This window comes from Protopterus annectens, chromosome 8.part0 (genome assembly GCF_019279795.1).
Source record: "Protopterus annectens isolate FY-2018-M chromosome 8.part0, PAN1.0, whole genome shotgun sequence".
NCBI lineage: Eukaryota > Metazoa > Chordata > Ceratodontiformes > Protopteridae > Protopterus > Protopterus annectens.
Window position 1 is genome coordinate 1,397,563,592 of NC_056741.1, and position 14,502 is coordinate 1,397,578,093.

At 36.3% G+C, this 14,502-nt stretch overlaps 1 protein-coding gene across 6 annotated transcripts in view; it reads left to right on the forward strand.

The window, feature by feature from the left end:
• The window catches only part of HOATZ (HOATZ cilia and flagella associated protein), a 437,779-nt gene extending 423,592 nt beyond the window's left edge, over nucleotides 1–14,187 (forward strand). For 3 of the 6 annotated variants that reach the window (XM_044080984.1, XM_044080989.1, XM_044080988.1), the window contains one exon: nucleotides 13,515–14,187. In XM_044080984.1, coding sequence (XP_043936919.1) covers nucleotides 13,515–13,584 — 70 coding nt within the window. In that variant the 3' untranslated portion in view covers nucleotides 13,585–14,187. The remainder of the gene's footprint in view (nucleotides 1–13,514) is intronic. The other 3 variants (XM_044080987.1, XM_044080985.1, XR_006365904.1) reach the window with 3 other exon arrangements.
• The last annotated feature ends 315 nt before the right edge of the window (nucleotides 14,188–14,502 follow it).

Sequence of the window (14,502 nt, forward strand, 5' to 3'; positions counted from 1 at the left end):
ATAAGGAATAGTTTCTGTTTTTCTCCAACCAGTCTCTGTCTCTGTCATCTGCTGGGGACTTGAATGGGAGTCTTACCCACCATAACCTAGACCTGGAGTAACTTCATGGAACTATCCAGTTTAACTAGACTGGAGGTGTGTTTATCTTTAATATACATTGAAATACTGCCTCCTTTGGTTTTCACATGTTCATTTTTCAGTCTAAAAGTGTGGAAGGCATTGTAACCTTGCAGGGCCAGGGTACTCTCTGAGGCTTTAAACCACGTTTCTGTGACTGCACAGACATCTACATCTTCTAGGGATAGAAGTGCTTCCAGGCAGTGCAATTTCTGGTTTAATTTCACTTCAGTAATGTTGTTTTCAAGACCTTGCCTAAAAAAGGCACCATGGGGAAGGCAAGAGACTTTGCTAGCAGCTGAAAGCCTAGGGGTACAAGGTGCAAACTGTCTGTGGCAAAGCAGCGTGGTTTGTTAACCATGGCTTTCCAGGCAAACAAGAACTAGATCCCCTTGGAATGACACCAAATCTAAGCCAATTATTGAAATCAATATTTTTTTTGTTTATACTGTGGCATCATTCTAGGTGAAGGTAGTATGCTGCTCAAGGCTAGGGACATACCTGACTGTGACGTATACTCAGAGAGGTCGACCATGTCTCTCTTCATATAGTCCAGCAAGGTATGTCTCAGGTCATTTACACCAACATGAACTATGACAGAGTCATAACGGTACTTGTTGCTGTGAGACCTGAGTGCATGCGTGATTTGGCAGATCCTGGCACCTGACAAGCAGCTGACCATGACTTTCTCCTTGTCCAACCTGGTGAGTGGGACATCTGTGTGTCTCACTATTGAGCCTCCAATGACAAGAAAACTTGGTTTTCAAGTGTTACACCTTACAGGTTTTGTGGGTGAGACATTGATGTTGGTATGTGTCATGGGTGCTGTGGAGACTGTGTTATCTGTAGCAGACTTATGTTTTGGAGGTCTCTGGTGTTTTAGTAAGTTTTTTGAGAGAACCTCCATGTATGTGGATTATGTGTTTGAGTAGTGGTATGTGTATGAGTAGTGGTACTATGTGAATATGTAGTTGTGGGTGAGTTGACGACCTTCTCCATGTTACTGTTTTGAGTGAGAGAGAGCATGGATTCTAGATTCTTGCTGTAACTATTTCTCTTGCACTCTGTACTAGATTACTTTATTAGTAGAGGGTTGTCTGTGTGCATGAGGTAATTGCTACACTGCCTCAAGAGACCCAAGTCAACAAGGCTGGCAGGAGAAACAGGGGTAGCCTAACTGCATAATGCCAGGTCGAAGACTGTTGTCACTAGGGGTAGCTTTTTCAGAAATTATTATGGAGGTTTAGATCCCAGTGTCTGAGTTTGTCAAAAGGAAATTACTTTGATGGGTAGATCTGTTACCTCTCAACCCAGGTCTGCTCTCCTCCCTTCCAGCTCCTTCTTAGTCTGGAATCACAGATGCCTCAGACCTTGCTTGGACAGCTGTATCCAAGGGAATGTAAGTTCAGGGTCTGGTAAACAAGTATGACAGACCAAAATGCATAAATGTCAAAGAAATGATGGCAATAATAAATGCTGTTAAATCCCTAGTAAGCACAGACAGCACAATAGTGATGTGGAAGTACTAGATCATACCCTCCCCTTTGCAGAAAACTAGATGTTTTACACAAAATCAACACCTATCTCTCACAGCAATCCAAAACAGCTATTGTCAGTGCTCACCTCCTACTCAATCTACTCTATGCTGCCCCAAACTACACTATCCACCACACTATCCAACAACAAAACAACAAGCTTTGCCACCTATCTCCCTAGCAGAACTCACCAATATATTGCTGTGCATAAAAAAACTGGATGGTATTCCCAATTATCATCATTATACCTAACTGAATGATTTCCATTCTAAAGAAAAATACCTTGCCTATCAGGACTAGGCATCATATGCATGTGATGTGGTGTAGCTTTGCACTCATGTCATGTGGTCAAACTCTATAACTAGATGCCAACTGCTTTCAGACAAACCCAAAATCAAAACAAGTTTCAAGAAAAATCAATACACTCATCTCTTTAATTCTAAAGTCTGCCCCTGACCTTCCTCACCTGGTTAATGAGTTGTGCCCCCCATACCTTCTCTCAAATAACAGAAATTCTCCTGTCATCAGTAACTCTAGAATTTTGCTCTTTTCAAAACTGTTGATGTGAGCCCTGAAGCACTTCTTTTCTGTAACTTTGAGTGAGCTGATTAGCAATGCAACCCCCTCCTAAACCATATTTTTACTCAGTCCTCTAGATCTTTATACATTTCAGCAACTTTGGATCTCTGTCTGCATTAACTCCTGGCATGTTTTTCCTTCTTGTACGTCTGTTTCCATTCTGCCATGACTGGCGTATCCTTAAAACTCCTTTTTCACTATAATACTTAACTTTTCTTTCTTTGTCAACTTTTACTTGTCACAAATTTATAACCTATATTATATCACTTCTGGTTTACTCATGTTTGTAATTCAGCCATAATACATATCCACCTGCTTAACCTAGTCTTTCCATATGTCTCATTGCTTTCCATCCTTATTATAATGGATTTCTCATTAAATTTGACATACCTGTTATCCTATCCCAAAAATATGTATGTTGTTATGTATCTAATCTGTCCTTATGCAGTCACACATTCCAACCTATTTATAGTGGATATACCTTTCTCACTTAATATTTATTTTGAGAATATGGCAGTAAATGCTGATTCAAACTTGTTTTCAGATTACTTCCTTATATTATTGCATTGCCATCTTATTCACTGTTTTACTTTCATCTGATTTTTAGTCTTACACGTACTGCTGCAATTGCTGATTTTATATATATTTTTTACCTTCCAGTCTAGGTTGAATCTGTAATCACTATACTTCAGATATTGTTTGTACACAAAAAATTTCAGCTATAACCTGTATGTAAGTTTTTCTTTCACTAAATAAGTTTTTGGAGTTTTTCTTCCCGGGCCTCTAAAAAAAATGGGTCTTGCATGACCAAGTGTGGTCTTTCTAGTAATCAAATACAAGTAAAATGAATATATAACAAATAAAAATAAGTAGATGGTATATTTAATGGGTTTATGACATAATACTGAAAGACACATACTTCAGATTCCATTCTACTATGTAAAATACACTGAAGAATAGAATTATTGCAGTAAGGCACATTGAAGTGCATAAGTTTTATTTGCTAGGAGAAAAGTTCCTCTGCACCCTGTACATGGGGAAACTGTAGACCACCATCCTCACTATCTTAAATATGCGAACTCAGACACCATACAATACTAGAGAAAAGGGAATAGGTGAATACTGGACCACTATATCAGTCTGAAATGCATTACATTCAATCACTTTAATTCAAATAAAAGCATTCTAGTAGACAGCACTTCGGTGAACCCTGGATGACCCCAATGGGCATGCATAGTAATACCGCTGCATTCCAGCTGTAGAACTTAGCTACCAATAAAGCTGGAAAGAAGCCACTGGAATGCAGTGAGAGCATGCTCACTGTCATTGGTAACACAACATTTACTGCATGCTGAGCAATCAACACCCCTCCCGTACTGGGATATACCAGTACTCACACACATATGCACACTCACTCATGGACACACACACACTATATGCAGTTCCTTACCTGAGCTGTATTGCACTTTCACATTATACTTACAGTAAACTCTCAGTTAACCGGCACCCGTGGGGGTTGGTAGATGCCGGATAGCTGTATTTTCTGGTTGATTGGGAGTTACTATTAAAATAGGCATGACTAATACTGTACCCTGTACTATTTGTTTGGTTTAACTTGTTCTAAGGTTGGGGAGAGAGGGAATTTATTCCTGTCTTCCTTTTTAAAACTCAAAAACTCTAAAAACTTAAGCTATGCTTCTGTGGGGGAAAACAGAAAGTGCAACACGCGAAAATTGTACTGTATTTCTTTGATATTTTTTGCTGGTTGCATGAGAGTGCTGGTTGTGTGAGTTCTGGTTAACTGAGAGTTTACTGTATGTAGATTAAGTAACATTTTTTTGAAGTGTCTTAACAAAGGCTTTCTGAATATGAATTACAAGGCCTCTTTCTACCTAAACATCTTTACCACACATATATTCATGGCATTTCTTAAATTTATACACAACTGCTAAAATTTCTTTTCTATCTGAGCATGCTGTGAATAGTTTCATTGGAAACCTGTATGTTGTGTTGTAAAACCACAGCTGCTATACCATTCTGACTGCCATTGACTTATAAAACAACTAGCTTTTTGTACCACAATTAAATGTTGTTCTTGAAAATAGTTTCTTGAGAATGTTAAAACTTTTTTTTTTCTCTTGATTCCATTACAAAAGATATAACTTACTATAACAGGTTTTCTAGAGGATGATCATCCTAGACATAATAACTGCAGATTCTGCATCATCCCCAGAAACCTCTTTAATGTATTTTTGTCTCCTTGGTTTGGTATTTGCATACCCGCACTGATGTCTTCTGTATTATACCTCAGTTTCTTCGACATTGGCCTATGACCCACATATTTTAGACTTGTCACTATTTTATATTTGCTCTTATTTAAATTGGTGTTATGCTATTTTAACCTATTTAGAAGCTATAGCATTCTCTTATCATGTCTTTTTTTATGTCTGACATTGACAGATAATCAATTAAATTTAAAACATTCTTTCGTGCTGCTTCGTGTTGCTTCAATTACCTGTAAAATGACTGTTAAGAATACTGCTTGTGTTGAAGAAATACCACGTGACCAAATCACCTGGAACAAATGTGTACAGATGTTACTTCAATTTTATGACTTTTTCTGAATGTGCATATTTTCTCTTCTTTCATGATTTTTATTTATTTAGTCATTCTCTGCTTCACACATGATAAAAGCCCACACAATATTAGAAGAGTTAACATTGTTAAGTGCTGCATTTAGGAATGGGACCTTACCCCTCTTATTTTTCTATCTATATATATTATTTTTCTATCTATACATTTCAACACCCTTTGACCCAATGACTCTTTATCAGTGTCTAACTTAAATTCAATATTTTCATTATTAATTCTCAGCGTTTCTTGTCAACACTCCGGCATGCTCCATTTGTATCACTGTTTTTCATGCTTTTTAAAACACTGCACCAAATCTTTTTACTTCAGTATCATTACTGATAATTGTCATGTTTTGGTTCAACACTATACAGATTCTGTTAGAACTAAATTGTCTTTCCTTTGAAAAACATTTTGCAAAATTATTCTTTCTCCACACCTACTAAAAATTCATTAAAGTCAGGACTCTTTTTCCATTTAGGATGATATCTGCAACTAGTATATAAAGTGCAAATTTTAGTTTTTCTTACTGCTTCTGTTACTTTTTCATTCTTCAGCATACCAACTTTTTTCACTTCAGTAGTACCAAAAAATGACCAGTGTTCATTTTTATGTTTAAAAGCAATACAAATTCTGTTGGACATACTTTTACACATTTTTGTAAGCTTAGTCTACCACAGCTTCTACAAAACTAATTTATTTCTTTTCTCATTCTTATGGCCACCCCTAGCTCACAAGTAATAGATTTTAACTGTGCCATACTTCCTGTACACACCATACCTGTTTCTCATTAGCATTACTGTTACAACATGATCTCTTTAAATGTTGCATTTCCCCTTTAATTTGATTCATAATGTGGCATTTTCACTTCAATTTCTTCTTTTGATTATTTTAGCTGTGTTTTCATAATTTCACTAATTATGCATACAAGTTTTGATAAGGTCTGGTTTGCTTAACAGCACACCCCTTGTTTTATCATTTTATAAACCAGAAACTATTTTCTTCTATTACCACATCATGCAACATACAAATTCTCAATCTTTCACTGGATTCTCTACTTCATTAATATGAGCATCAAAAGTTTCTGTACGGCATTCAGCACTTATACAGAAAACATTTCAGATATACGGCAAGTTCCTTCTGGGATCACCAGAATTTCTAAACTTTTTTCTAACTGCTGCTGTTCTCCCCTCACTTGAAAGCAGAACATTACATTTCTTCTCCCTCAGCAATATGGGTACATATGGCATACTGTATTTCTTCTGCTTGATTTTTTTAAAGCTATTACCATTCTAATATGGAATAAATCAAATTTATGGAGCCAAAACTTCCAGCTTCATATTAAATTGTCTGGCATTGCCAGAGTTCCTAGTGGCTGCAGTTGAACAGTTTCCTAACTGGAAATTATACTTCTATATTTCTAAATATATAAATTCTCAAAAACAAATATATTTATTTTCTTTCAGTACTATGCAGTATTGGGATATTTAGAGTGATATGCAGTAAGCAATACTGACATTAAAGACTGCCGATGTGGCTCCAGTCTTCATGAGATTTGTACTCTGAGTCAGTCTGGAAAAAGATGTACCACACAGAATGCCTGTCCTGTAGCTAGTCATTAGCATACTTAAAGATATATAGTATATAAATATATATATATATATATATATATATATATATATATATATATATATCTAGGACGAAAGTTCAACAGTCCGAATCCACTATCACCAAACACACTTTAACGAAAGTGCTTTCACCAAAAAAGCGCTTTCGCTAAAGTGTGTTAAAAAAAAAAAAAAACATTAAATCTACTTTTATGCAGGGGGCAAGCCCCCCTGCACCCCCCTCTACTTTAATATTCTCACTCCAAGATCACACTACAGTGGGGAAAAGGGAATTTTCCCTTATCCGCACCGTAGCACGACCAGCACAACAGGCATACTTATGCGAAAATGCTGCTTTGCTGAAAAGCATTTTTCATGTAATTATGCCCGCCCATTCATAATCCGGTGAAAATTGCGTTCGTGTAAGAGTCTTAGACCCATATATATATATATATATATATATATATATATATATATATATATATATATAATATACACACACACACATTATATATATATATATATATATATATATATATATATATATATATATACTAACTGTACATATAACTATGCCTATAAGCACACATGTGCACAGACAAACACACTCACACATATCTAAGGTTGGGAGGGTGGCCTAATGGTTAAGGTGTTTGCCTTACAAATACAGGGTGTGAGTCTCACAAGGGATAATTGGCTAGGCTTAAAATGGCTCACAAGGGCAGTTAGCCTAGTACTAATCTATGAATATATATATATATAGATATATGAATATATATATATATATATATATATATATATTTATATATATATATATACACACACACACACACACACACACACACACACACACACACACACACACACACACACACACACATACACACACACACACACACACACACACACACACACACACACACACACACACACACACACATATATTTTTGAGGGGAGATCTATGCCTGACATACAGGGCATTGTCAGATCCCACTCTGATGGACCTCCTGCATGTCCACAAAACAAACAGCTCCAGAATTACCTGTTCTAAAGACATAAACCTTGCCTGTGATATAAATAGGACTTGCTGGAGAGATAGGTATGTTGCAGAGACTACCTAATCTATGGAACAGGTTCCCCATCCATGTGAAGCAGAGTTTCTCCCTAACCCAATTCAAGTGCAACTTGGACAATTGGATGGGAAACCGTAAATTCATCCCTGGTTTGGCACCTATAGGTAACCTGTAAATGGATCATCTCCCAGGCCCTTGCTTATACTTATCAAGGGTGTCAAAACTTGTCAGCAATTTGGGATGCATGGCTAGGCTTAAAAAGGCCCTTGTGGTCATTAACCTAGTAAACACCTATGAACCTATATATATATATATATATATATATATATATATACCCTCATATCCTATGCGTCAGCAGACCAGGTCTAGCTGAGGCAGATGCCTGGCAGTTATCAAGGGGAAATGCCACTTATTTCCTCTGAATTATTTCCATTTGTTGCATTGCCCTCATTATGTACATTAGGTTCCTTCCATGTACTTTTCTGTGTTTTGTGTTACTACTTATCTTATTAATAATGGCAAGTTCAAATATCGTAGTCCAGATACCGTTGAAATCCCAGACCTCAAGACAGCAGGAACAAAACACCAAACACATATGCTCAAAACATTAAAAATGCAAAACGTTCAACTGTAAGCATTTTTTCAGGTGGCAGAACCCCTGTAACCACCATGTGGGGACAACCCTACCAGCTACATGGTCACACAAACATGGAGAAGGGATAAACTTCCCAAAACAAATTAATTACAGATAGCTCACACTCAGAAGTCACACCGGCAGCAGTTTTCTATGAAAAGCAGTGAACAGCCTTCTCTTTCGAGTCTTTATGTTTCTGTACTTGATGCTGGAGCAGCTTGATCTTGGTTACTTGTGAATAAACCTCTGCTGTTATTACAGCTTAGTAATATATTTTGCAGCTTCTTCCATGTTACAGCACATGTACATCTTTATTGTCTGCTTCCATGAAAATTGCTGACCTCAATGTTTTATTTAATGTTAGGTCTTCTTCAGGCAGTAACCTTTTTGAATATTTTCATCATAAATGTTGAGTACAAATCTGTTTCTGGACATTTAAGCCAATTCTCCTCCAAATTAACAATGCACTGCCAGACTGTGCAGCTGTGCTACATACTCAGATATAGCTAAATCTTTCCTTTTTATGATGCGTGCATTACTTAGCAATTACTGATGGCCTTGGGCTGAAGACATTTAACAAACTCTGCACAGTCTCTGTAAGTATTTCTGATTTATATTTTCTTGTTCTGATGAACTGTGCAGTAAACCCACATGTTTTGGCATTCATTAAACTAGTGTATAAACTTTCCTGGCACCTTCAGTGTTATTAGCTCAAAAGGCTTATCTCATTTACTATAGGGTCGCCACATTTCTACAAAGCATTAAAAGCACTAATACATCTGGCGCGGTCTGTTAAAAACTAACTCACTTTTACTATTTTCTTTAATAAGCTGCGTAAATAACCAAATAAATTAGTATATGGAATATGATCTGCTATTATTTTCAGAATTCGTTGTTAGAACTTTTTAACTTTTATATGCAAATTGTTCCTGACATACTTGGTGGAATATTGTCTTACTGCAGAAAAAATATTATTTAACATCATTTTGCAGATCACTAATATAAACAAATCAAACTCTCTGAGTGAGTCATTTTCCATATCACAGCTTTTAATTGTCAAAACATCATACAGTATCACCACTTTAAAAAATAATTTGCACCATAGACAATACCAGTCACTTGAGCATAACTGTAAAGTAGCTAGCCCTGCTAATAAAAACATGTATTGCACTTTTTTTTAAATTAAATCACCTCTGCATAAAATGAATTCATGTAAATTGTTTTTCTACAACGATCATTATTTTCCCCTTGTTATAAAAAGTATTTGTGTAATGACCTGATTCCATTATTCAGAGTACTCACACAACTGCATTAGATGTTCTCTCATATTTCATCAGGTCCCATCTAGACAAGATGCAACTCCCCAGTTTCAACACATCAGGAACTTAACCTGATGAAAAAAAGGGCACATTTTTTGCAGTACCTGTTGGCACATTCAAAGAAATGGCTTAAGCAATGCTTTTTGTATAGAAGTCCACTTACCCCATTTGAAACTGATGAGTTAAAAACGTATGAAATTAAACCTTATCCAGTCAGTACTCATTTACTGTAGCCTAGCTTATTCACATCGATATGTAGGTTTGCTGTGTTCTTTTATTCTGCTTTGTTTTGTTCCCCATCTCCCTAATCTGTCAGCATTTTGTTTTCAAGTCTTGCATGCACAAATCAGCTGGTATGCATGCCTGACTAGTACTTTATATTGCATATTATTCAAAATAATAATCCATAGAAGAGAAATATTTCATGTGTTTTGACTTACTGTTAAAACTAACAGAATGTTACCTCAGTCAAATGAGCACATCAGTCCTACCACATGTGCAGTAAGATCTATTAAGATATAAACAAATTATTTTATAATCTTGTAGAAATCTGGAGATTTAATGTTTTTTTTTTCTTTCTCATCAAATATTACTTAAAAAACATGATTTTTGATAGGGAATGCATATTTTTATGTTGCCAATAAGGTGAATGGAAAGGGAAAACTAAAGAATTCTGAGATAGATGTGACAGGCGAGTCAACCTTTTTTCAGGTAGGCTCCTTTTCCTTAATGGGATATCATAAATTATTCTATGTCAGAAAATACACACACACACACACACACACACACACACACACACACACACACACACACACACACAAACACACACACACACACACACAATGTACAGTGGATATAAAAAATTACACACCCCTGTTAAAATGCCAGGCTTTTGTGATATAAAAAAATGAGACCACAATAAATCATTTCAAAACTTTTCCCACCTTTAATGTGACCTATAACCTGTACAATTCAATTGAAAAACAAACAAATCTGTTAGGGGAAAAACATAAAAAATAAAATACGTACAATAAGCTGGTTACATAAGTGTGCAGACCCTTAAACTAATACTTTGTTGAAGCACCATTTGATTTAACTACAGCGTTCAGTTTTCTTGGGTAGGAGTCTATAAGCATGGCACATCTTAACTCGACAATATTTGCCCACTCTTCCTTGCAAAAGTTCTCTAAATCTGTCAGATTGCAAAAGCATCTCTTGTGCACAGCCCTCTTCAGGTGACCCCACAGATTTTCTATTGGATTTAGGTCTGGGCTCTGGCTGGGTCATTCCAAAACTTTAATGTTCTTCTGGTGAAGTCATTCTTTTGTTGATTTGGATGTATGCTTGGGGTCATTGTCATGTTGAAACATGAAATTCCTCTTCATCTTCAGCTTTTTAGCAGACGCCTGAAGGTTTTGGGCCAAAAGTGACTGGTATTTGGAACTGTTCATAATTCCCTCCACCTTGACTAAAGCCCCCAGTTCTGGCCGAAGAAAAGCAACCCCAAAGCATGAAACTACCGCCATCATGCTTCACTGTGGGGATGGTATTCTTTTGGTGCTGCGAAGTGTTGTTTTTGCACCAAATGCACCTTTTGGAATTCTGGCCAAAAAGTTCAACCTTGGTCTCATCAGGTCATAACACATTTTCCCGCATGCTTTTGGGAGACGATGTATTGTTTTGTAAATTTTAGCTGGGCCTGGATGTTTTTCTGTGTAAGAAAAGGCTTCTGTCTTGCAATCCTACCCCATAGCCCAGACATATGGAATATACGGGAGATTGTTGTCACATGTAGTACACAACCAGTACTTGCCAGAAATTCCTGCAGCTTCTTCAGTGTTGCTGTAAGTCTCTTAGCAGCCTCTCTGACCAGTTTTCGTCTTGTCTTTTCATCAGTTTTGGAGGGCCGTCCAGATCTTTGCAACATCACTGTTGTCCCATATTTTCTCCACTTTTTGATGACTGTCGTCACTGTGTTCAATGGTATATCCAATGCTGTGGAAATTTTTTTGTACCCTTATCTTCACTGATACCTTTCAACAATGAGATCCCTTTGATGCTTTGTAAGCTCTCTGTGAACCATGGCTTTTGCTGTAGCAGGCAACTGAGTACATGTCAGGAAAATCCTACAGTTTAACTTTATTTGGGGTTAATCAGAGTCTCTTTAATTGATGGCAGGTGTGTACCCAAGAAGACTGAATGCTGTAATTAAATCAAAAAGTGCTTCAACAAAGTATTATATGCAACTAGCTTATTGTATGTTTTTTATTTTTTATATTTTTTTCCAGTAACAGATTTGTTTGTTTTTTAATTGAATTGTACAGGTTATAGGTCACATTAAAGGTGGGAAAAGTTTTGAAATAATTTATTTTGGTCTAATTTTTGTATATCACAAAAAACTGGCATTTTAACAGGGGTGTGTACACTTTTTATATCTATTTCATGTTGATATATATATGGTGGCCATTAGTTTAGTCAGGGAATGCATTGATTGAGTCCTGAATTTTTTGGAAACATCATGAGTGGACAGGTGATCCGCTGTGGCGACCCCTAACTGGGAAAACCTGAAAGAAGAAGAAGAAGAAGAAGACGAAGAGGTGAAAATGGTCAAGTTATATTATGATCAAACTTTAGCAAATCGATGTAATATAATTCAGGAGTTCTCCTCTTTCTCTGTAGTTGTGCAACCAGTGAGTTAGTTTATTTAATTTCCAGGGATGTGGAGGCAGAGCCATCATGTCAGGGAATTTTGGGGGAAAAGCCCCACCCCCCATGTGAAAGCAAAGTTTTCAGTACTTGTTATTGTAAATGTAACACATTTGTTTACACTAATGATCTCTTGTGTTAGATGTTTTTGAGTTTAAATGAAAGTAATCACAATTGTTTTCATTGTGTTTCCTGTCAAAGTACATTGGTGATTAATAGAAATAGAATCATGTAGGTAATGTGCATGCATGCACATACATAGACAGATGCACACAGACATATTTTAATGTATTATACCTACAGTTCTGGGTATTATGCCTATAATAACTGAAAAAGTAATATTGCTGCTGAGCACAATGGGACCACCCTGTCAACAAGTCACTGCTTGTTTTTGCAGTTTATGCTTTTTAAACTGAAATCCCCAACTAACACTATAATGTCTCTGGAAGCCATTTTAATAACTGTCTCCATTTCCTCACCGCTGCAGATATCCTTATAATGGGTATAAAGCTGTACTAAGAAATAATACCACATATCATTACCATTTTTCAACAGGTGGTAGTTTTATTTCACATGGTGCATATCATTGTTGCAATCACACATCAGTTTTTTGTAGTGTTTTTCTTCAGTGTTTGTATTGGAACTGACAAAATACAGCATCTGATTTTGATTGACAGAACAGACTGATGTTGCCTTTATGTCATGAACCTTGTCAGAAATCTGAGCATGTATCTTTCAGCTTGAGCTCTATACTTAGTTTTGGATACATGCTTTTAACTCAAAGAATGCATTTTAGCTGTAAAAATGTGAAGATTAACAATATCAACACCTTACAAAACAACTTACCCATTTATCTCAAACTTCGGTTTCCCATGTGGAATTCTGTCACATCATCTGCTTATATAATTTGACCAGTAGCTTTATCAACAACATTTTCATTGCAATGATGCCAAGTAATGCATTTATGTGTGTGCGTGCGTGCGTGTGTGTGTGTGTGTGTGTGTGTGTGTGTGTGTGTGTGTGTGTGTGTGTGTAAAACAAATGCTAGCTGCAATATCCCTTCTGTGCATACAATGCGCAAACTGGCAATATCTGCACACTTCAGCATGCGGGATCATTATTATTTAAGAAATTGCTTGAGAAAAGATCTGTGTTTGATGTCCTTTTCACTAAGCTACATGTAAGATCAAATGAAAATAGACGCGCTGTAGAGGAAAACAATGGATTACTGTTCATGTAGTTGCATTCTCCCAGAGGATATCTTTTCTCTGACTAATAAAGTTATTCAATTAATGTTCTCTCATATAATTCAGCAGACAGACTGCAAAGGATTATGAAGATGAAGCCCAGGAGACAATGAAGGCACTGCAAGGCTTTGATTGACAACTTGGTCCTGGAGTCAGAGGTTCATGCTGAAAAAAGTCACTCTCTGTAGAATACCCAGGAGCAGTTTTTGCCTAAGTCTCTTGTTGTGGAGCTATGACAGTCTGTAATTAACCAGTTTCCATCTTCTGAATCTTTTCCACACTGTGAAGCCACTGGATGCAGACATAATTTATAACTCAAGCAGAGACCTCCTCCCCCATTCTTCTTGTTTGCAGCATTCTTCAAATGAGTAATTTTAACTGCTTCATAATTTGCATTTTTCCAAAATAGTCCTCTGTCATATCTGAAAATAATCTGCCTTTGTATATTTGCTTTTTACTAAGAGCTATTATTATTTAGTTTTATTTAGGCACCAACAGCATTAAGGAAAAAGTGCTTCTAATGTTTGGTTGCTGGTAATGTTCTTCTGTTCTATGTTTTAATGAGATGACACATTGGCTAACAACTTATTATAATATATATGAAATCTTATTAATATAGGAGGATGTAAACAATGCATTGCAATAATATGTGTAATTAAACTGGAGGTGTACTGCATTTGGGACTCCAAATATCAGTTTTCGAGCACCATGTTTTGAAAAATAAAATGAATTAAACTAGTTTGTCTTCTTCATGTGCCTGTAGTGTTGCTATAAATAAGGAAGTCTGGTGGAACAACACAGCAGAAAAATATGTGTCTTTATAAAATTGTGCGGAAAAAAGAATATCTCTATTCATTAGCAGGAAATTGTCAGAATACATTTTTGTTGAAACAGAAATTATAAATAAGTTCAGTCAATTCCTATTTCACTAAATGCATGGTGAGAGAATATAAAAGATGTTTGGTGTGTTTTCTTTGATTGTGAATTTGTTTACGGTATGTGTGTGTGTCCATGTGTTTGAATTTTAGTGTTTTGGCAGTTAAGTACATGGAAA